Below are 24,164 nucleotides of genomic sequence, written 5' to 3'. Positions count from 1 at the left end.
TCACTTAGTTGTGCATTTATCACTGCAGTCAGTTTTAGAACATTTTCATCCTTCCCCAGAAAAAAAAAATGAAAACCCCTTACCTTCCCACCCCCATCATTGACTCGTAGCATTGATGTGGTACACTTGTTACTGTTGATGAAAGAATATTAAAGTATTACTGTTAACTGTAGTTCATGGTTTATAATAGGTGCATTTCCCCTCATATACCACTCTATTATTAACTCCTTTTAAAAGTGAAATATATCAAATTGCTTTTTGTGTATGGTTGAGATTCATCTTCCTCTCTCTTCCCTACTCCAGTAAAGATAAAGATTTTTCCTTTTTTTTTTTGGCTGGGGGATTTTGATTAGGGTTGCACTGAATCTACAGATCAATTTGGAGAGAATTAGACATCTTAATAATATTGTGCTTTCCAATCTATGGACATATGTTTATTTCCATTTAGGTCTTTAAATTTACTCAGCACTGCCTTATAGTTTTCAGCATAAAGTTCTTGAACATCTTTCCTTAGACTTACTACTAGATATTTAATATATTTTGGGCAAAATTTTGTAAAAGTTTCCTTTTTAAAATTTTAATTTCCTGTTTGTTGCTGGTATATGAAATAAAATTGATTTTCATATATTGACCTTGTATCTAGTAGCTACCTTTGCCAAATTCACTTGCTTCAAGATTTTAATTTTGGGGGATTTACCACCTAGACAAATCATTTCATCTACGTGTATCAGCAGTTTTCCTTTTTGGCATAAAGCACTCACTGTCCAGTATCTCCAGGACAATTTGGATAGAAGATAGTGATGAGAGTATGCTTGTCTCATTCATGATCTTGGGGCAGGCTTTTCAATAATTCACTGTTTAGTATAATGTTTTTATAAAGCTATAGTTTTGTTTGATTAAGAAAATTCCCTTCTATCCATAATTTGCTGGGAGTTTTTAAATCTATATGTGATCTAAAATAACTTTTCTTTTTCTTCTGCATTCAACATCACTAATTATTTTCCTGTTAATGTTCTAATTGCAATGATTTTTAAATGCTTAAACCACCCTTGCATTCATGGACTAGATACCATTTTGGGTCATGATTATCAATGAATTTTTTTTTTTTCCTTTTTAACCTTTTTCATTGTATAGTATAACATATATACAAAACAAAGAAAGAAGCAATAGTTTTCAAAGCACTCTTCAACAAGTGGTTACAGGGCAGATCCCAGAGTTTGTCATGGGCTAACATACAATCCTCTCAGGTTTTTCCTTTTAACTTCTCCAGAATATAGGAGCAGCTATATTAAGCTAGAGGCTTAAATATTTTTTTTTTATCATCACAATCAACTTTTCTTCTTTTTTGTGTCTGTGAAAAGTAACATATATACAAAAAAGTTATAAATTTCAAAGCACAGCACCACAATTAGCTGTAGAACATATTTCAGAGTTTGACATGTGTTATAATATCACAATTTTAAGTTTTTACTTCTAGCTGCTCTAAAATACTAGAGACTAAGATATCAATTTAATGATTTAGCATTCATATTCATTTGTTAAATCCTATCTTCTCTGTATAACTCCACCATCACCTTTGATCTTTCCATCTCTCTCTTCAGGGGTGTTTGGGCTACGGCAATTCTAAATTTTTCATATTGAAAGGGTCTGTCACTAATGTGGGATAGAGAGATGGAACAATCTGATGTTCTGGAGAGACTGGGCTAGGTTTCAGGACTTATCTGGACCAGGGAACAACCCATCTGGAGGTTGCAGATTTCAGGCAAGTTACTCTAATGCCTGGAACCCTTGTGGAATCTTATTTATTGCCCTAGATATTCTTTAAGATTGGCTGGAATGGTCCTAGTTGGGGTTTGGCAGGTTATGATAGGTAGCAAGGTCTACCTGAAGCTTGCACAAGAGCAACTTCCAGAGTAGCCTCTCGACTCTATTTGAACTCTGCCACTGATACTTTATTACACTTCTTCCCCCCTTTTTGGTCAAGATGGAATGATTGATCCTACCGTGCCAGGTCTGCATTCATCCCTGGGAGTCATTTCCCACGTCTCCAGGGAGACTTTCACTCCTGGATGTCATGTCCCACGTAGGAGGGAGGGCAATGATTTCATTTGTGGAGTTGGGCATTGAGAGACTGAGGCTACATCTGAGCAACAACAGAGGTCCTCCAGAAATAACTCTTAGGCATGCCTATAGGTAGTCTAGGCTTCTCTGATATGTACAGAAGCTTCACAAGAGTAAGCCTCATGATCGAGGGCATGGCCTACTGATTTGGGTGTCCCTGAAGTTTGACACAGTATGAGGGGATTCCCTGATGGTAAGGTTCAATAGTTCCATATTCTTTCTCCCCTCCCTTGGGGGACTTTGCCAATACTTTTTGATTATCTACTTAATATACTCTAGGATGTTTCCAGGCATTACAATAATCTATACAGGATTAAAGGACCTCTTTCTTATTCTGTGCTCCCTATGTTTCAGTTGTTCAAATGAGCTATGCAGATATGTTAAGTTAGATAATGAATTTCCAATACTTAGGATTTGGGTACTTATATTCCTGAGAGAGATTTCCTTCCTTTATTTTACAATTTCTGCTTCAGGTTTTGGTATCAACATTATGCTGGTCTCATTAAGAATTGGTAAATGTTTTCTCTATTTTCTGAAGGTGAAAAGAGTGTTTTGTTTTTTTAATTATGGTTTATATAAATGTTTCATTTACTGGATTCTCGAGTTTGTCATACTTTTTTGTTTGTTTGTTTTTTGCATGCGCAGGCACCAGGAATCAAACCCGGGTCTCTGGTATGGCAGGCAAGAGCTCTGCCTACTGAGCCACTGTGGCACACCCTGCCATAGGTTTTTTTTTTAAGGTTATTGTGCCAATTTTTTTTATTAATTTTTAAATTTTTAAAAAAAAATAACAGCAAACGTTCTTATGATCATTCTGTTCTACATATATAATCAGTAATTTACAATATCATCACATAGTTGCATATTCATCATCATGATCATTTCTTAGAACATTTGCATCAATTCAGAAAAAGAAAAAGACAACAGAAAAAAATTTCATACATACCATACCCCTTACCTCTCCCTTTCACTGATCACTAGCATTTCAATCTAAATTAATTAATTTTTAAATTTTTTATTTACTAATTAGAAAAAAATTTTTAAATACCAATAAACATCAAATAAGCACAAATATTTGTAATTTTTTATCATTCTGTTCTACATAAATAATCAGTAATTCACAATGTCATCACATAGTTGCATATTCATCAATATCATCACATAGTTGCATATTCATCATCATCATCATTTCTTGGAACATTTGCATCTATTCAGAAAAAGAAATAAAAAGAAAACAAAAAATTCATACATACCATAACCCCCACCCCTCCCCCTCACTGGTCACCAGCATTTCACTCCAAATTTAACATTAATTACCCCTATTATTCATCTTTATTCCATATGTTTTACTTATCTCTTGATAAGATAGATAAAAGGAGCATCAGACACAAGGTTTTTGCAATCACACAGTCACATTGTGAAAGCTATATCATTAAACAATCATCTTCAAGAAACATGGCTACTGGAACATAGTTCCACATTTTCAGGCAGTTCCCTCCAGCCTCTCCATTGTATCTTGACTAACAAGGTGATATCTATTTAATGCCTAAGAATAACCTCCAGGATAACTTCTCGACTGTGTTTGGAATCTCTCAGACATTGACACTTTATTTTGTCTCATTTCATTCTTCCCTCTTTTGGTTGAGAAGGTTTTCTCAATCCCTTGATGCTGAGTCTCCACTCATTCTAGGATTTCTGTCCCATGTTGCCAGGAAGGTCCACACCCCTGGTAGTCATGTCCCAGTGTAGAGGAGGGGGCGGGCAGTGAGTTTGCTTGTTGTGTTGCCTGGAGAGAGAGGCCACATCTGAGCAACAAAAGAGGTTCTCTTGGGGGTGACTCTTAGGTCTAATTTTAAGTAGGCTTGACCTGGTCTTTGTGGGGTTAAGCGTCATATGAACAAACCCCAAGATTGGGGGCTCAGCCTATAGCTTGGATAGTGGGCACTGCTTGTGAGAATATCAAGAATACAACTTGGGGAAGTTGAGTTTTCCCCCTTTCTCACTATTCCCTGAAGGAGATTTTGCAAATACTTTTTTATTCACTGTTCAAATCACTCTGGGATTTATCAGGGCATCACTGGACAAACCGACAAAATCTCATGCCCTACACAAGGTTCCATGTACTTATGGTGTTCAATTAAGCTGTCTACATAAGTTATATTCGGAAATGCACACCAAAGAAACATTTTTTGCTTTAGTCTCACACATAAATCAAAATTTTAAAATATTAATTACTATCAGTTTTCAACACCATGCAATAATGGCATTCCTATGTTCTTCCTCATGCAAAAACAATTTTTTAAATTTGTACATTTAGTCACTATCATTGTACATTCTAGGCATTCCTAGATTATACCATCTCAGTCTTTGTTGTCTGTCTTTCTTTCTGATTTCATTTGTGCCCCCAGCTCTCCTCCCTCTATCATTCTCACATCCAGCTTCATTCGGTGTTTTAATATAATTGTATTACAGTTAAGGTAGTATTGTGCTATCCATTTCTGCGTTTTTACAATCAGTCCTGTTGCACAATCTGCATCCCTTCAGCTCCAGTTACCCAATATCTTACCCTATTTTTGTCTCCTGATGGTCTCTGTTACCAATGGAATTCTCCAAGTTGATTCACTAATGTCAGTTCATATCAAAGAGACCATACAGAATTTGACCTTTTGTTTCTGGCTAATCTCACTCAACATAATGTCCTTATGGTCCTTCCATGTTGTTACATATTTAATAACTTTATTCTGTCTTACGGCTGCATAATATTCTGTTGTATGTATATACCAGTTTGTTTAGCCACTTGTCTGGTGATGGACATTTTAGCTGTTTCCATTTCTTCGCAGTTGTTAATAATGCTGCTATAAACATTGATGTGCAAATGTCCGCTTGTGTCCTTGCTCTCATGTCCTCCGAGTGGTATTATAACAGCGGTATTGCCAGGTCATAGGGCAGTTCTGTATTTAGCTTCCTGAGGAATCGCCAAACTGCCTTCCACAGCAGTTGTACCATTTGACATTCCCACCAACAGTGGATAAGTGTATCTCTTTTTCCATATCCTCTCCAGCACTTGTCGTTTTCAGTTTTATTGATATTGGCCATTCTGGTGGGTGTGAGATGATATCTCATTGTGGTTTTGATTTGCATTTCCCTAATAGCCAGGGAAATTGAGCAGCTTTTCATGTGCCTTTGGCCATTTGTATTTCCTCTTCTGAGAAGTGTCTGTTCAAGTCTTTTGCTCATTTGTAATTGGGTTGTCTGTCTTTTTGTTGTTGCGTTGTACAATCTCTTTATAAATTCTGGATACTAGACCTTTATCTGATATGTCGTTTTCCAAATATTGTCTCCCATTTTGTAGATTGTCTTTTTACTTTCTTGACGAAGTTCTTTGATGCACAGAAGTGTTTAATTTTGACAAGTTCCCATTTCTTTCTTTCTTTCTTCAGTGCTCGTGCTTTGGGTGTAAGGTCTAGGAAACCACCTCCTATTGTAAGTTTTATAAGATATCTTTCTACATATTCTTACAGTTTTATGGTCTTATATCTAATGTTTTGGTCTTTGATCCATTTTGAGTTCATTTTTGTATAGGGTGTGAGATATGGGTCCTCTTTCATTCTTTTGCATATGGATGTCCAGTTTTCTAGGCACCATTTATTGAAAAGACTGTTCTCTCCCAGGTGAGTTGGCTTGATTGCCTTATCAAGATCAATTGTCCATAGATGAAAGGGTCTATATCTGAACCCTCTATTCTATTCCATTGGTCAGTATATCTATGTTTATGCCAGTACCATTGCTGTTTTGACCACTGTAGCTTTATAATATGCCTTTAAGTCAGGTAGTGTGAGACCTGCAACTTCACTTTTTTCCTCAGGATACTTTTAGCTATTTGGGGCACCCTGCCCTTCCAGATGAATTTGGTTATTGGTTTTTCTAGTTCTGAAAAGTAAGTTTCTGGGACTTTAATTGGTATTGCATTGAATCTGTAAATCAATTTAGGTAGAATTGACATCTTAACTATATTTAGTCTTCCAATCCATGAATACTGTATGCTCTTCCATCTATATAGGTCTTCTGTGATTTCTTTTGACAATTTCTTGTAATTTTCTTTGTATAGGTCTTTTGTCTCTTTAGTTAAATTTATTCCTAAATATTTTATTCTTTTGGTTGCAATTGTAAATGGAATTCTTTTCTTGATTCTGCCTCAGATTGTTCATTACTAGTGTATAGAAACACTACGGATTTCTGAGTGTCGATCTTGTAACCTGCCACTTTGTTGTACTTATTTATTAGCTCTAGTAGTTTTACTGTGGATTTTTCAGGGTTTTCATCATATCGTATCATATCATCTGCAAACAGTGAGAGTTTTACTTCTTCCTTTCCAATTTTGATGTCTTGTATTTCTTTTTCTTGTCTAATTGCTCTGGCTAGAACTTCCAACACAATGTTGAATAACAGTGGTGATAGTGGACATCCTTGTCTTGTTCCTGATCTTAGCGGGATAGTTTTCAGTTTTTCCCCATTGAGGATCATGTTAGCTGTGGGCTTTTCATGTATTCTCTTTATCATGTTGAGGAAGTTCCCTTCTATTCCTATCCTTTGAAGTGTTTTCAGCAGGAAAGGATGTTGCATTTTTTCAAATGCCTTTTCCACATCAATTGAGAAGATCATGTGGTTTTTCTGCTTTGATTTGTTGATATGGTGTGTTACATTAATTGATTTTCTTATCTTGAACCATCCTTGCATACCTGGGATGAATCCTATTTGGTCGTGATGTATAACTCTTCTAATGTGTTGCTGGATTTGATTTGCTAGAATTTTGTTGAGGATTGTTTTTTAAACATGGGCAGGCACTGGGAATCAAACCCAGGTCTCTGGCATGGCAGGCAAGAACTCTGCCTGCTGAGCCACATGGCCCATCCTTGTTGAGGATTTTTGCATCTATATTCATTAGAGAGATTGGTCTGTAGTTTTCTTTTTTTGTAATATCTTTATCTGGCTTTGGTATGAGGGTGATGTTGGCTTCATAGAATGAGTTAGGTAGCTTTCCCTCCTCTTCAATTTTTTTGAAGAGTTTGAGCAAAATTGGTACTAATACTTTCTGGAATGTTTGGTAGAATTCACATGTGAAGCCATCTAGTCCTGGACTTTTCTTTTGGGGGAGCTTCTTAATGACTGATTTAATTTCTTTACTTGTGATTGGTTTGTGGAGGTTATCTGTTTCTTCTCACGTCAAAGTTGGTTGTTCATGCCTTTCTGTGGACAATGGAAAGTTGCCCATTTCATCTACATTGTCGTGTTTATTAGCATGAAGTTGTTCATAGTATCCTGTCATTACTTCCTTTATTTCTGTGGGGTCAGTGGTTATGTCTCCTCTTTCATTTCTGATCTTATTTATTTGCAACCTCTCTCTTCTTCTTTTTGTCAGTCTTGGTAAGGGTCCATGAGTCCTACTGATTTTCTCATAGAACCAGCTTCTGGTTTTGTTGATTTTCTCAATTGTTCTCATGTTCTCAGTTTCATTTATTTCTGCTCTAATCTTCATTATTTCTTTCCTTTTGCTTGCTTTGAGGTTAGTTTGCTCTTCTTTCTCTACTTCTTCCAAGTGGACATGGACAGTTAATTCCTCGATTTTTGCCCTTTCTTCTTTTTTGATATAGGCATTTAGGGCAATAAATTTGCCTCTTAGTAGTGTCTTTGCTGTGTCCCATAGGTTTTCATATGTTATGTTTTCACTTTCAGTTGTCTGGAGATATTTACTGATTTCTCTTGTAATTTCTTTCTTGACCCTGTGGTTGTTTAAGTGTGTGTTGTTGAGCCTCCACATATTTGTGAATTTTCTGGCACTCTGCCTGTTACTGATTTCCGACTTCATTCCTTTATAATCTGAGAAAGTGTTTTGTATGATTTCAGTCTTTTTCAATTTATTGAGACTTGCTTTGTGACCCAGCATATGTTCTATTCTTGAGAATGATCCATGAGCACTTGAGAAAAAGTTATATCCTGCTTTTGTGGGGTGTAATGTTCTATAAATGTCTGTTAAGTCTAGCTCATTTATTGTATTATTCAAATTCTCTGTTTCTTTATTGATCCTCTGTTTAGATGTTCTGTCCATTTATGAGACTGTGGAATTGAAGTTTCTAACTATTATGGTAGATGTGTCTATTTCTCTTTTCAGTGTTTGTTGCATGTATTTTGGAGCATTCTGACTCAGTGCATAAATATTTATTATTGTTATGTCTTCTTGTTGAATTGTTCCTTTTATTAATACATCATGTCCTTCTTTGTCTCTTTTAACTGTTTTCCATTTGAAGTCTAATTTGTTGGATATTGGTACAGCTACTCCTGCTCTTTTCTGATTTTCATTTGCCTGAAAGATCTTTTCCCAACCTTTCACTTTCAAACTATGCTTAATTTTGCCTCTAAGCTGCGTTTCCTGTAGACAGTATATAGATGGGTCCTGTTTTTTAATCCATTCTGCCAGTCTATGTCTTTTGATTGGGGAGTTTAATCCATTAACATTTAGTGTTATTACCGTATGGGTAGTACTTTCTTCTACCATTTTGCCTTTTGGATTTTATATGTCATATTTGATTTTTCTTCTTTTTACCTTTATTGATAGTCTTCATTTCTACACTCTTTTTCATGCCTCTCTCTCCTATCTTTCCTTATCTGCCTTTAGTACTCCCTTTAGTATTTCTTGCAGAGCCGGTCTCTTGGTCACAAATTATCTCAGTGATTTTTTGCCTGAAAATATTTTAATTTCTCCCTCATTTTTGAAGGACAGTTTTGCTGGATATAGAATTCTTGGTTGGCAGTTTTTCTCTTTTAATAATTTAAATATATTGTCCCACTGTTCTCTTGCCTCCATGGTTTCTGCTGAGAAATCTAAACATGGTCTTATTGGGCTTCCCTTCTATGTGATGGATTGCTTTTTTTTGCTGCTTTCAAGATTCTCTCTTTCTCTTTGACCTCTGACATTCTGTTTAGTACGTGTCTTGGAGTATGTCTATTTGGATCTATTCTCTTTGGGGTACGCTGCACTTCTTGGATCTGTAATTTTAAGTCTTTCATAAGAGCTGGGAAATTTTCAGTGATAATTTCCTCCATTAGTTTTTTTCCTCCTTTTCCCTTCTCTTCTCCTTCTGGGACATCCACAATACGTATTCATGCTCTTCATATTGTCATTCAGTTCCCTGAGTCCCTGCTCATATTTTTCCATTCTTTTCCCTGTATTTTCTTTTGCTTGTCGGATTTCAGATGTTCCATCCTCCAATTCACTGATCCTATCTTCTGCCTCTTCAGATCTGACATTGTAGATTTCCACTGTTTTTTTTTCATCTCTTCTGTTTTGCCTTTCATTTCCATAAGTGTTGTGATTTTTTTCAGACTTTTGATTTCTTCTTTTGTTCATTCCTTGCCTTCTTTCTATCTGTCCCCTCTCAATTCATTGATTTGATTTTTGATGAGGTTTTCCATGTCTGTTCGAACATTCTGAATTAATTGTTTCAGCTCCTGTATCTCATTTAAATTGTTGGTTTGTTACTTTGACTGGGCCATATCTTCAGTTATTTTAGTGTGATTTATTATTTTTTTGCTGGCGTCTAGGCATTTAATGACCTTAATTAGTTTATTCTGGAGATTGTTTTCACTTCTTTTACCTAGGATTTTCTTGCTGGATGAATTTGTTGTCTATCTGTTCTTTGACATTCAGTTCAGCGTATTCTCGACCACTAGCTTAGCTTTTGTTTAATAGAGCAGAAGTTTTCAGTTCTTGTTTCTTGCCCTGCCTGTATGGTGCCTCCCCACCCCCCCCCCCCCACCCCCCCCACCCCCCCCATTAGGACCATCTCTTTAGGTATTATAGATTATAGACTCCAGCCAGATTTTCCCAGACTGAACTGGTCTCCTGTCAGGAAGAAAGAGTCACCTGCATCAGTTTTCCCTGAGGGTGAGACCCAGCAGGTTTAAAGACTTTCCTGTGAAATCTCTCAAGTATGTGTTTTTCTAATCCTGCCCAGTATGTGGCACTTGTCTGCCTGTAGGTCCCACTAGCATAAGATGATGTGGTACCTTTAACTTTGGCAGACTCCCCCTGCTGGGGTAGTGGTTGAGACAGAGGAGAGGTTGTAGGTTGGCTTTAAAGGCTTCAAATTTCCAAGCCCTGGGGTCTGAATTCCTTGAGGGAGGGAATCCACCTGAGCTGGGCCCCACCTCTCCCCTGGGGAAAGCACAGGCTCCAAACAGGGTCTCAAACAAGCTTGTTTCTGCCTATGCCTGGGGCACTTGCAGCCTGAGAAGCGCTGCCCCTGTATCCAAAGGCAGTCAAGCCATAGAAATAACAGCCACAAAAAAGAAAGAGAAAAATCCTTCTCAGAGTACCCCATTCCTCAGGTTTTCCAATCAAGAGCATAAGTTGGTATGTTGTTGCTTTGTGTACCTTCAGATCCAATGTGCCCTCTCCTTTCCTTCAGGGCCCAGACCCTTTCAAGTATTACGTGCTGTCCAATCCAGAAAACTTCTGTTTCTTTTTTTACTTTTTCCATCAGCCCTGCCCCCTCGCATTGGGGCAAAAATCAGCAACCTCTGCTTTGACCAGGTTCACCTGAGCTTGGGGGCCTATTTTTAGTAGTCAGAATTTGTGAATCAATTCCATACTTGAAGCTTAGTTGGGCTGAGCCCCTATTCTGATAAACCCTCTTTCCTTTTCCCTCTGGGAAGCAGCCTGTAGGAGAGGGGTGCTGGCCACCGCACTTGGGGCACTTGTGGTTCTGGAGGGCTCACAGCTGGTCCAGACTGTGGTAAGCTGTGTGTCCAGTCACTGATGTGGCCCCAACAGTTGATCTGTACTCTTTCTGGCTATTTAGGAGTTGTTCTGGAGGACAAAGTAAATTCCACACCTCGCTAAGCCGCCCTCTTGGCACTATCGTCCTGCCATAGGTTTTTAACAACATCTTTTAATGTAATTAGATATAAGACTGTTCTAGTTTCCTTTTTTTGTTATTTGGATTTTGCCAAATGTTGTTTTTCAAGGGATGTCTGCCTTTATTGTACAATGTATTAGCATACAATTGTTTAATAGTCTCTTAAAATATTTTTCTCTATAGGAATCTAGAGTGATATTTCCATTTTATGCTCCTGATATTGATAATTTGTGTTTTCTTCATTTGTCTTGGTATAGGGTTTATGATTTGTCCATTTTATCAGTCTTTTCGAAGAACTTTTTAGCTTTCAGCTCCCTACCCTGCTCTTTTCTACCTGTTTTTCCTATTTAAAATTTCTGCTCTTACCGCCTCTTCTACTTTCTTTGTTTTCATTAGTTGTTCTTTTTCTAGCTTCTGGAGATAGAAACCTGTATCATTGTTTTTTAATTTTTTGTTTTGCATTGTGCAGCTTCTCAAGCATATGCATTTAAGGCCTATAAACTTCTTCAGCCTAATACTTAATGATTTCCAGATAAAAATATTTTGATATATCCCATGTGATATTATTATTAGCGTTGGATTAAAGCCTGCAACATTTTTGTTTCACTGAAGTATCCTTTTGCTGTGAGTATTTAATTCTTAATAAAGACGTTAGACTCTTTTTTCACTTAGTGTGTTAACAGCTTATGTCTTTCTTTTCTGCTTGTTTTAATAGGGCACTTTAAGAGTGCTGCTGGTTCTTTTGCATGATTTCCCAGAGTTCCTTTGTGATTACCATTACGGGTTCTGTGATGTGATCCCACCTAACTGTATCCAGCTAAGAAATTTGATCCTGAGTGCCTTTCCAAGAAACATGAGACTCCCAGATCCATTTACTCCCAATCTGAAGGTAATATTCCAAACAAATTAAGAACAAGTGATGTCTTAATATTTCAGCTCTTTTTCTAATAAGCTTTGCGAAACCCATATACCCTTAAGCTAAATTATCAGGTAAGGCTTCTATTTGAGTGAAGTAATCATATTATTATTAGTTTCCTAATAGTAAGAATATGTTACTGCTGCTGCTACATGTTCATTTTGCAGTATTTGTATAATTGGCATTTGCATTTTAATTTGGATATTACATTTAGAGAACTTCAAGCTAGCTCTTGGGCCAGTCATGTGCTGGGTGGCCTTCATATGGCAAAGAGTTGAAGAACAGACCTTTTAAATGCCCATATTTTTGTTTCACTCGTGGGTTTTGCATGTGTTTGCATTTTATTTAAATTGTTGAAGTAATGAAGACAAGGGATGGATAAAGCCATGCCACCCTGACATGGCTACTGTAATTTTTATGTATTTTTTTTTAATCTCCATTCATTTAATGAGAAGTTAGGAAGTGTGAAGCCTTTTGCTTTGTTCAGCTGACGTTTCTTTTCAAAGATTGTAGCTGTTAGTGAGTGAGGAATCTCACTGTGGATTCTGATTTTGAAATCCAAGTCCAGGAAAAAAAATACCTACCCTGTTCTATTTTAGAAAGGTGTAGTAAATTACAGAATGAGACATCCCTATCATTTTGTATATAAACTTTTAACAGTAATGATCGTCAGTATAAATACTCCTTTTAAAACTGGGTTATTAACAAAATAGACTGACTCAGTTAAAGCAGCAGCTCTACTCTTAATGGCATTTATGTGTTTCACTTCAGAAAAAAACAATCTTACCAGTTTCTAGCATAGATAAATTTTGCTGTCAGTGTCTACAGATGACTCTGGTTATGATTTTGCTTTTGTTTGTGGCAGGTGGACATGTTGAGTGAAATTAACATAGCACCCCGGATTCTCACCAATTTCACTGGAGTGATGCCGCCTCAGTTCAAAAAGGATTTGGATTCCTATCTTAAAACTCGATCACCAGTAACTTTTCTGTCTGATTTGCGCAGCAACCTACAGGTTAATCGGTTTGGCTTAGACCCCTTTGCACCCCCCGCCCTTTTTTTCTAAGCCATCTTCCATACAAAGCACCCTCTATAAAATTACACAATCCTTAGTTGTGTTCCAGTTGGGAGTTGGCCTTTTCAAACCTAACGTCTATGCTCTGATTTAGAGATTTTAAAACACATTGCCAATTCTATAATTGGACAAGGTTAAATGGAGGTAATTATTGATTTTACTGGTTTATCAGTGATGCACTCCTACGACCTTGGAAGAGACATCCAGGAAATGGACTCTGGTTTTCTCACAATAGGCCACTGTCATCCCCATCTCTACTTCAATATTTTTCTAAATACGTAGATTTTGATTTAATTTGCTGTAAGAAATAGCTTAAAGGGTATTATCTTTATATTCATACCAAGCCACCCCAACTTTCTCCTTTTCTAAACCTTTTTAAAAGTGGGATAGTATTATATTTGACCTTATAAACTTCACAGCAGAGTTATGGCATGAGCATAGTGATACTGTCTGGTTAAAGCTTTGCTTTCCGGAGGGAAATGTTTCTGTTGTTGATATTGCCACCCTTGAGCAGCTGTATATTTGAGAAGTTACCTCTCAAAGTAAAGCAAGTTTCTGAAATTTAAATCACAAAGCATATTGAGCAGTTCATCCTTTCTATGAAGGCGTAAGAATGGTATTGGCAATAAAACCAATCCTGTGGGAGTAAATCAGAAGTTTTCTTTTGCTCATATAGGTGTCCAATGAGCCTGGCAATCGCTACAACCTCCAGCTCATCAATGCACTGGTGCTCTATGTAGGGACTCAGGCCATTGCACACATCCACAACAAGGGCAGTACGCCTTCAATGAGCACGATCACTCACTCAGCACATATGGACATCTTCCAGAACCTGGCTGTGGACTTAGACACTGAAGGTAAGCAAAGCTGGCCAGTTCTGGGTCAAGCTGTATGTAGCTTTTGGCACCATCAGCTTTAGTGTGAAAATAAACATGTTCCTTTTGCTGGTCTCTCTTTAAACGTAGGCTTATGTTACATGGTTTTGTTTGCCTGGTTTTTCTCCAGATTTATTGGCACCTGCTTACCAGGCAACGTGTTAAATGTTGAGTGTATAATCAGACTGCCACTACCTGGTCTTCAAAAAGTTCACAGTATAATTTCTACTGTAAGTTGCATTTTGTGTGGTTGAGCTCCATTTCTTTTGGTGCTCTATATTCTTAAGTAAAAGACCACAACAAGTGATAGTCAGCTATGTGTGTGTGTATATATATATATATATATAGTTGTGGTCATTTTAGTACATCTGTGTACTAAACAGCTTTTAACTTTACCATGGATCTTGAGTGGCTGATTAATCTTGAGTATATACTGCATGCCTGTTTGTAGAAGGAATTTGAGACAGCTTAAAATCAAGATTTAGCAACACTGAATCCATTAACTCTAGAGCCCAGCAATAAAAGCAGGACACCTTTTAAGGAAGTGTTGTTAAGGTCCATTGTGATACCCTAATAAACATCAGGCAGAGGCAGTCAACCAAGCCAGTTAAGATAATAGATCTTTACTCCAATATAGTTTAGACTAGCAGTTTTCAAAGTGTGATCTTGGGGGAATCCAATGCCCATTTTAGGAGGGCTGTGAGGTCAAAACTATTTTTTATATTAAAACATTTGCCTTTTTTGCTCTCATTCTGTAACGGATGTACATGGAGTTTTCCAGAGGCTACATGAAATGTGATGCTATAATATTGGATGCAGAAAACATATTAGAACCCAGTTGTTGTCTTTTAAGCTAGACATTATTAAAGAGATATTGAAAATGTGAAACAGTGTCACTCTTGACTAAATTTCCTTTCAGAAAGTAGTTATTGTTATACGTTTTTAGTATTACCATGTGTAGTAGGTTTAGTATTTTTTTAACATGAATAAATATTCTAAGATGTCATTTCTGATGTGTGATGTAGAAAGATTTGGAATAAAACACAGAAACTAAAAATTGTAAGGTCCTGAGATAAAAAACTTTAATAATCATTGCTTTAGAGTAAAGGATAATTCCTTTGAAAGCCTGCATCAGAAGTCCCAACCCTAGCTGGCCAAAACTACTTGAGTTTCCAATGTTGGCTTTCTAGAGCAAGTACTCACTAAACCACTGTTTTCTTTTAATATTTAGGTCGATATCTCTTCTTGAATGCAATTGCGAATCAGCTGCGGTACCCAAATAGTCACACTCACTACTTCAGTTGCACCATGCTATACCTTTTTGCAGAGGCCAACACCGAAGCTATCCAGGAACAGATCACAAGGTGAGGGAGAATCTTGTTTCTCATGTTGCTAAATGGTGTGGCCTCCTCTTTACGTGATCTCTTGAGTGTTTTTTGTATACATTGTGTTCACTGAGCATCTTTTAAGTGTCCAGTAATGTTAGATGTGGGATATAATTGTGAACAAGCGAGACATGGTTCCTGACAGACATGTAAAACAGAAATAGAGCATTAATCATGATCATTGTTGGAATGAAGAATAGAAAAATAAGAGACCAATTTTGATTGAAGGTCAGAAACTTCTCTGAGGTTCTGGTGGCATATCATTAGAATCCTAAAACAAGGCAGGCCTTTTAAAGACCATGTCAAGGAGCATGGACAGCTTCTCATTAGCCCCAAGTTGAAGGGGTTTATGGGAAAATAACAAGGTCCTTCTTATTTTTAAAAATACTTAGAAATCTGTTGCAGATTGCTTGGACTAAACACAGCATTGGAAACTGGGTAGAGTCTAATTTAGAGATATGTATGCATGTATTTTTTTATGTTTCTTTGTAAATTAACTTTTTCTCCCCTTCTCCAGGGTTTTGTTGGAACGGTTGATTGTAAATAGGCCACATCCTTGGGGTCTTCTCATTACCTTCATTGAGCTGATTAAAAATCCAGCGTTTAAGTTCTGGAACCACGAGTTTGTACACTGTGCCCCAGAAATTGAAAAGTAAGTTAAAAGTATTGTCTAGGAATGGGACATTTGATGTCTCCAACTTGGGTGGGTGATGAAGGAGGCAAAATGGGTAAAACAAATGAGTAGCTAGAGGTAGGATAGGTATTGTTAGGCCTGAACTTTTCTCTCAAAATTGTATTTGTTCCCTTTTTTCAGGTTATTCCAGTCAGTTGCACAGTGCTGCATGGGACAGAAGCAGGCTCAGCAAGTAATGGAAGGGACAGGTGCCAGTTAGATGGCGTTCCATCTCTGTTGTGTGTCAGCCTGGAGGTTTCATCACACCAAGTTAATAAACTGACTGAAGAATTCTTTCAGCTCTTCCTGACTTTCCTAGCCCTTTGGTTCTCGGGTATCTGCCTCTACTCCTGTTGGGGTCAGCCTACTGTCTATGTGGGCACGTTCCAAAGTTTAAATGCATTTTTTTGACTCTTGGCCAAAATTTAGAAGATGCTGTGAATATCATTTTGAACTTGTGTAAATATATCAAACAGAAAACCTTTGTCTGGAACTTCTTGGGTTTGTGTAGAATGTGTCCAAGGCAAGAGGGGCCTGCCCACCTTGTCGTTAGAGGCAATTGCTGATGCCGTGCACTTATGGGTGGGTGGGGAAAAGGGGTGGCAGGGCATAACTCATGTCTGTTGAAAATCACTAAACTGTCAAAAACGTAGATGTGCCAGGGTATATGGGAAAGGGTCATGGTCGTGGTCTCGGGGTTCTGTTTTTGCCTCTTCCCCAACCCCAATCTAAAGCTGACTTCAGGGAGAGGAACAATTGTATCAGCTTCTCATCTCTGTGGAGAAGATGAGATATTAGCAGTCCTTTTTATGAAGGGAAACTAGACGAGGCCTACAAACTTCCCCAGTCTCCTGGTATTTGAAATCGTGGGAAAAGGAAAAAAACTAAATCTTATGAACTGCCTTCCTCCCATTACCCCTCTGAAACGGCTGTACAACAAAAGTCAAAAGGACCAACACAGTCCCTTTTGTTAAGGGTTTGAGTGTTTTGTAAATGTGTTGGTCCATGTGTTGTATTTTGTAGGTCCTGGGCTTTAGCTCCTATACTTGTATGTGTATGCATACTTTAAACATTAAAGTCATGACATGCATGTGAATCCACGGTGCCTTTCTCAGTAGCAGCAGGCAGTGCTGGTTGAGGAGGAGAGTGGACAGCCCTTCGCAGAGAGCCCTGGGTCACTTACACTGAATGATGAATTGATAGATCTTCCTCACTAATCTGGATACTTAAGAAAGGAATTTTTGTATAGTGTCTTTCTTCCCTTACCCTTTGAACATTGAAATTGTTGGGGCAGATTCCTGGTTAAACTGAAATACTAAAAGCCTATTTTTCTTTACCCTCAGGATGTTTTGATGTAATTTTTACAAGGATGTGAGTAGGTATATATTTATAACCCTATCCCACTTACAATTTACAAATTAATATAATTTAATACTTATAATTTACTTACTTGTTTGTTTACTATCTCATTTAAGTCCAGAGAGAACAAAAAAGGTTCACCCTGAAGCGTGTTGTGGCATCTGGAGTAAAGTTCAGGCTGCTGGTTTAGTTATAAAGCTTCTTAAATCCTCTACTAGTGAAATGAAGCTTAAAAAGTGAAGTTGCTCAAAGTAAACCCAGATCTGAGCCAGGTCTCCCTCCCAAGTCCATGTTACTGAGCACTGAAATACAACACAAAGGCCTACAGCTATAAAAAGTATTGTTATTAGTAACATGTAGTAGTGATTCCCCATATTTAAACATATCATTGTTACCTTTGAGTTAATCCCAGTGCAATACCCTTGGCTACTTTTCCTTTGGTATTTAATAAGAAAAGAACAGCAAGATCCAAATTTTCCCTCCTTTCAAGCTTCAGTGAGTATCAGCTTAGAATAAAGTTCTTCTCATCTCTGTTCCTTTAGGCAACAGGGAACCTACTAACTTGTCAGTTCCAACAGCTTATGTAAGATCATCTTCTGTCCATAGCGAACCTGTAAGGCCTGCTGTTCCCGCCAGCTGAGTTTGGCATAGACCTCCTCATTATCAAGTAAATCTTGCTCAGTTTTTAAGTCTGTGGCATAGGTTTGCAGGGTTAATAAAACACTATCCCGAAGAAGCTGTCTCCATGATGGTTTGAGCTTAGGGATATTTGTGATTGTTAGGCTGTGCTCTTCCCCATTAACATCTTCCCATTCATCCTGGTCTTTAAACTCCCTGAACTCCTCAGCAGGCATGCACAGTACCTAGAAGCAATCACAGGGCCCTTCAATTAAGATGCACTGCTTATGTACTTGTGAAATTGACTTTAAAAAAAAAAGAATCTGATCTTGGTGGCCTTTGCTAATAAAAATGATCTCTCCCCCTTCATCCCACCATTCCCCCTTTGCATATCTAGCTTTCTCTTGTTCTAAATATTTACCTGCCCTAAAAAGCCATTCTCAGCCCTCTACCTTAAGTGTAGTGGTCAGCTCCTCTTCAGTTATCACCTCCTCCCGTCCAATTACAAAGGCTCCCTCTTCCCCTACCATTTCCAGTTTGCATAAGAAAGTCCATCGTTCATACAGCAGAAGCCTCTCTGCTTCCTCTTTTGTTCCTATAGATAGAAAAGCAGTAATGTTAAAGTTTCATTGTACCTAAGGGTTCATTTCTCTTTTCATCTACCACCTATTTCACAAAAAAGGGCAATCTTATTTAGCAGAGCTCCTGTCATGGGGGTTGGGGGTTATATACAGAGATACATCTAACCGTGTCCCAAGATTTGAGTGTTAAGACACTCACCCTGTAATGCTGCTTCACGAACTGTCACCATCTGAATGTCAGCTGTGTCATCAGTGTTCTCAGGATATGGTTCAACAAAACCATACATGTGAATCAGTTGCCAGTTAGCCATCTGACCATATGTGTTGAAAATCTCCTGGCCTTTAGTGATGGACTGGGTGGCCACCATCCGAAGACAATCCTGGGGTGGAAGGAAGAAGCTGGGGCCAGGCTTTTCCTAGGCAGGCCCCATAAAGATTACTTCCCCCTTAGGAAAAGAAAGGGGGGTTGTTGTGCAGGTATGGGCCTGATGTTATACCCACTAATGTTCCTATTAGACCCTGTACTTAAGAACAAAAAGGGTGAGGTGTACAAAGATCAGGTGCAATGTTTTATTAGGCTTACTTTATACCTAATAAGAATTAGGTACTTTATGCACTTAAAAAGTTGCTAGCTTTTAAAAATGAACAGTTTAAACCCAGCTCAAACTAGGGAAAGACAAATGCAAGCAAGATTAAGAAATAAGAGCCCTAATTCCTAATTTTAAATTCCATCAACATTGTGTGGGCTACAGTGGCTCAGGAAGGCAGAGTTCTGGCCTGCCATGCCAGAGACCCAGGTTCAATTCTTGGTGCCCACCCATGCAAAAAAAAGAAAAAAAAAATCCACCAACATTTTGTCTTTTAACTTCCCACATAGACTTGATAGCAGTGCTCTGGGATTCCTGACCTATGAACATATCCCAGTCCCTTCAAAGTACTGAGGCTCTAGATGTTCTAGGTTGCAGTTCAAATGATCCACATGCAGTCTTGACCCATAGGTACTGTACAGAACAAACAATGGGGAAATGAACTATGGCTATAGAGGAAACCCAGCCTTTAGCACCAAATAAAGAATGGTAGAATAGTTTCCAGATAGAGAACCAACTGCAGCTTTCTTTCTGAGCTTCCAAATCAAATGTTAGTGTTCAAACAGTACTTTGGGGAATTGGGATTGTGCTTAATAAGTTTTTTTTTTTTTTTGGCATGGGCAGGCACTGGGAATGGAACCGGGTTTCCAGCACAGCAGGCAAGAACTCTACCTGCTGAGCCAGTGGCCCGCCCAGTAAGTTTGAAAAAAAAATAACATGCAGAAACCAAGCTTCACTACTAGTTTTTAACTTGAGTAGAATGGAGCCCATTTACTCCATTTACCAGGCGAACCTAAATGACAAACAGGTTTGAGTCCTCAAGGCACATAAGAACAAGCAGCACTTAGTGGGGGTCACTCACTGGAGCATATTCTAGATTAGCATTGTAATTAGAAACGTGGTTTAGTATGTCCGCAGCAGGCACCATCAAGGGGGAGTTAGGTTCCTTTTCATCCTCCTCTTCCTCCAGTGGTTCCTGAAAGCTGCCAAAGACAGAACATGGCTAACCCCAGTCTTGGGTGAGGGACTGGGGGTGGGAAATTCAGTGTTATTGGTCTGTCCTCCAAGGTTACACACACTGACCTGTAAGCCATCACAAGAGCTACAAGTTGGTGGTAGAGTTCCAGGGAGCGAACGTGGGGTCTGAAGAGATCGGGGTGGGCTTCCATGAAAGGCAGGACTATGGAATAGTATTCGCCACGGATGTTAGTCAAATCCTTCTCCACGGCCTGGGGTACACCTGTGCCCTGCAGCAGTCGCCAGCGCTCCTCCTCGGACCTGCAGTGACAGATCACCGGGTTTCCTTCACACACCCTACGGGGGCCAAGTTAGGGCGGGGGGAACCAGCCCTTCGGTTCTCACCAGAACATTGGGTGCTCTAAGCGGCCCAGCTCAGGCCAGAGCGCGAAGTAGGGACTCCAGAGGGAGGCCGGGGCCTGTAGCTCGTGGAGGAGCGCCAACAGAAGCGGGACCCAGCCTGACTGGCTCTGCAGCGCACCTTGCTCTACGGAAAACGCAGAGGTGAAGGCCACTGAGCGGCCCTGCGGGCCCGCCTTAGTTGCCCCCACCCGCTGGCGTACTCACCTTGCTCCAGCAGACGGCCGATGGAGCAGGTGTGCTGCGACAGAAGTGCAGCCCGCGGCACCGCGAACAAAAGCTCCCCGCACTGCACGCTCTCTTGGGCCACCATGCCGTAGCCGGCCACCGTCCCCTGCCGGGTCACCGCCACCTGAACAAGGGAAGAGGGTAGGCAGAGCTGGCGAGCGACCCTCTAAGCCTCTCTACGCTGGCTCACTCACCTTGGGACTCAGCTCCAGCCCCACCCGCTGACACCAGCTCAAGAATCCGGCCACCGGGTCTGGGTCTTCGCCGCCCACGGCTTCCACCACCTGAAACAAACGAGCGCAGTGGCGAGGCCCTGGACGCGAGAGGAGACGGCAGCGCGAGCGTGCGTGGAGTAGGGCCCTGGTGGGGCAGGGCGTGCGCGGGACGGCGTTCTGGAACGTGGTGATGTTGGGGCGCGGTGCCCAAGGGGCCCCTGCGCCGTCTACCCTCCACTCACCCGCCGGCGCTTCGCCTCAGTCGCCATGGTCGGAGCGTGCGCAGCCGCTTCCGCCGCCCTGGCCACGCCTCCTGGGAGGGCCTGCAGGGGCCTGGCCAGTGGTTCCCGCCCAGTCGCCCGCACACGCCCTTCCGGATTCAGTGTTCAGGCGGAAGACTATTGAAGGAAACGCCCGCGACTGGGTTCAGAAAACGAGTGGTTCAAGTACAGGGAGTACCAGGGGAAGATCCCTCTCCTTTGAACAGTCTTGGAAGTCTGCGTTCAAGAGCAGAATTCTATTTTTGGATCCAAAATCGAGCGCCTGGCGCCTGGCCGGCGGCGGTAAACTAACCAGCCGGCCTTTGTGATCGCGACTCGTTAGTTAGTCATCTGACACCTTGGGAATTGGTGGTGGATTTCACTCGTTTGCTAAATCACGTGTATGCGTGTGAGCGTTCCGGGGTGGCGCGGAGAGGGCTCTTGGACTTAGAATGAACGAACACCCCGCCCCGGTTTTTCATCTTCTGCAGCGCATATATCAGGGTTTTTTGGTTTCTAACATGCTTAGCTGCACATAGCAGCGACTCAACACCTATTTGTTAAGTAAATTAATGAGTATTGAATAAAACAAATGGTTTAAAACGGGGAAGTAGCATGCTTTTAAATTTAAGACAATGAGACAGCAACTCTAGAGGCTACAGGTATGGGACGTCAAAATTACCAGCTCAGCCTCTTATTTAGGTAAATCTCTTATCTTGAAGCAGTTTTGTCCCCTGAAAAGCTGACTCAACAACTACTCCATAGAATTATTGAAGAGCTAGATAAGTGCTAGAAATATAGAGATGGATGGAAACAGTTCCTGGCCTCAGCCAGCACCCTCAACCCAAGAACCATCAGTCTCCCCAGCCTAAACATTCTCTTCAAAAGCCTCCCTCTAGGCATCACACGTGCTTTCTTCTGTTTCTTTATTAGTTTTTCAGCACAGTTAATTCTACATTGACAAGGATTTTTGTTTTACATTTTCTCATCTCAAAGTCTCATGACATCAGCCACCAGAATACACAAAATTAGGCTCTTCACTTTGTACAGAGTGGAAAATAAGCTTAATTAAAAGTTCATCTTGATCAAAGGAAGCAGAGACTACTTTTGATGGAAAACGGCACACAGGAGGACCCAATATACATATATATATATAATGTATAGATATTTATAGATATCATCTGAAAGAACACAGGAAAAAAATCCAAGGTTTGTAGCGCTATCTACAGTAAAGGGGGTTAATTCTACCGGCTTTTCAGTCACATTCAATATTCAAAGGAAGCACAGGAGTGAACAGAACTGGGGACAGACTCACACTCCACCAGGTTCTAGAGCAGTCTAGTGATGGCTTAAGGTTCTAAAGGGGGTGGGTGACGTGTGCAGGAAAAACAGGGACGTGGGTGTCCTCTCAGCCTCAGAAAACCTGGCACACAACCTCCTTTCTCCACAGCCCTTCAGTTTTCACTGTTGTCATCTCTCTCATTTTGGATCATTTTGAAGTTTGTGGTCATTGATCTAGGCTCTAATACAAATAGCTCCTGGATTCTGTGCTGGAAAAGTCTACCTGGCCAAGTAGGGGATAGGAAGTACATGGCACAGTCCTGGGCTCCAGGTGGCAGGAGGGGGCTGGGGTATGTGGGGACCCTTCCTCCTCGACCTGCTCCTTGTCCACTTCAAGAACCTTCACCTCCCGTCCCAGGACCTGGCCCACTCAGCTGTCTGAGACAGAGACGTCGGTCTGTGGAAGGCTTGCTTCCTTGGACCAGCACTCTCCAGATCAACTCTCCTTCCTCAGCGATACCTTTGTGAAAGGTTGGCATAGGTTGACCAGAATTCCAGAAACACCAGGGACCACCTCCTGCTGATTGGGCTGACCTCTCTGGAACCTCTGGGCACCAGCTGGCTACTAAAGGCAGTGACCCATGTGTTACCCCAGCCTTTTCCCTCAGCCCCTAGTCAGGTCACCATGGAGACTGGGTGGATGCCAGGGAGACCCAAGTCTTCAGGGCCTTGTTTCAGAAACAGGGCAGGATCCGCAGGTGGCACAGTGTCCAGGTTGGAAGGGTCAGTCTGTGGGGTTCTTGCCCTCACGTTCCCCCGTATTCTGACTTCCTTGAGTGGAGAAACCCCCTTCAGCCCCTGCCTGCCTGGCCCTGCACCAGCCGAGTCCAGAAAGCACCAGGAAAACGGTCGCCTGTTAGGAGTACCCCTTCGTGGCGTCTGTTCAGATGATTGTCACGTCACTACAAAGCAAAAACTAGTGTGGTTGGGGGAGGGGGCCTCCCGAGCTCTCGCCAACCAGTGCTCTCAGCTGCTGCCTCCTGGCTCTTGTGGCAGTGCCTACAACACTGGACCCCGTGACCCTGTGGTCTCAGCTCCCACCACCTCCTAAAAATCCCACCCATCCTCAAATCTGCCCGCCCATGGTTTTTCCTACCCATGCTCTTTCCTGCATCTAGGATACCATGCTGGATCCTAGCTAGAGAAGGACTCCGATTCTTTCCTTAGCTAATCCCCTTCCTTTCTGTATTCCCACCCAGCTGTCTGTGCTTGGGAGTTGGATGAGAGAGTCTAATTCAGCCAAGTTAAGGTGAGTGAGTTGGGGGTAGGGAGGGGAAGCAAGCCCCTTGAACCACCTGGAGACTGTCTGTGGCAGCATCTGATGGATCCCTCTTTTTTTTTTTAAACAAAAGGAGAAGTAACCCCATTTCCTCCCTTACACCCTCACAAAAACAAACTAAGGAAAAATGAGCAGGCACAAGGATGGCAGTGGGACGGCGAGTGGATGAGGGCGGTGGGTGGGCGTCCTCAGCGGGCAGAGGCTTCAACAGGACACCTCCATGGTGTGGTTGATCTGGCCCAGGCCCTCACTGCTGTCCGAGTGGGTGCAGGCCTGCGGGCGGCTGCCCTCCACCGAGCCGGCACTGGTGAGGGATGCAGTGCGTGAGCGGGCCAGCCGGGTCATGCTGGCCGAAGGCA

The 24,164-nt window shown here is 40.8% G+C and overlaps 3 protein-coding genes across 15 annotated transcripts in view; 1 reads left to right on the top strand and 2 right to left on the bottom strand.

Moving 5' to 3' along the window:
* Positions 1-16,440, top strand: part of CNOT1 (CCR4-NOT transcription complex subunit 1) — a 160,827-nt gene extending 144,387 nt beyond the window's left edge. For all 9 annotated transcript variants that reach the window (XM_077132594.1, XM_077132598.1, XM_077132595.1 and 6 more), the window contains 6 exons: positions 11,752-11,925; positions 12,818-12,967; positions 13,704-13,884; positions 15,134-15,266; positions 15,805-15,939; positions 16,102-16,440. In XM_077132594.1, coding sequence (XP_076988709.1) covers positions 11,752-11,925; positions 12,818-12,967; positions 13,704-13,884; positions 15,134-15,266; positions 15,805-15,939; positions 16,102-16,180 — 852 coding nt within the window. In that variant the 3' untranslated portion in view covers positions 16,181-16,440. The remainder of the gene's footprint in view (positions 1-11,751; positions 11,926-12,817; positions 12,968-13,703; positions 13,885-15,133; positions 15,267-15,804; positions 15,940-16,101) is intronic.
* Positions 14,445-21,949, bottom strand: SETD6 (SET domain containing 6, protein lysine methyltransferase). Its single transcript, XM_077132600.1, has 9 exons — positions 21,168-21,949; positions 20,905-20,994; positions 20,690-20,834; positions 20,468-20,609; positions 20,189-20,383; positions 19,968-20,088; positions 18,718-18,898; positions 18,390-18,532; positions 14,445-18,182 (listed from the first exon to the last, which is right to left on the bottom strand). The coding sequence occupies exons 1-9, from the start codon at positions 21,192-21,194 to the stop codon at positions 17,877-17,879; spliced, it is 1,350 nt and encodes a 449-aa protein (XP_076988715.1). The 5' UTR covers positions 21,195-21,949; the 3' UTR covers positions 14,445-17,876.
* A 128-nt stretch (positions 21,950-22,077) lies between these two features.
* The window catches only part of NDRG4 (NDRG family member 4), a 41,014-nt gene continuing 38,927 nt past the window's right edge, over positions 22,078-24,164 (bottom strand). For 3 of the 5 annotated variants that reach the window (XM_077132603.1, XM_077132601.1, XM_077132604.1), the window contains one exon: positions 22,079-24,164. In XM_077132603.1, the coding sequence (XP_076988718.1) occupies positions 24,010-24,164 (155 nt within the window). In that variant the 3' untranslated portion in view covers positions 22,079-24,009. The other 2 variants (XM_077132605.1, XM_077132606.1) reach the window with 1 other exon arrangement.

This window comes from Tamandua tetradactyla, chromosome 16, assembly GCF_023851605.1.
Source record: "Tamandua tetradactyla isolate mTamTet1 chromosome 16, mTamTet1.pri, whole genome shotgun sequence".
Classification (NCBI taxonomy): domain Eukaryota; kingdom Metazoa; phylum Chordata; class Mammalia; order Pilosa; family Myrmecophagidae; genus Tamandua; species Tamandua tetradactyla.
The sequence above is the reverse complement of the archived record's forward strand: the minus strand, read 5'-3'. Positions and strand labels throughout refer to the sequence as shown.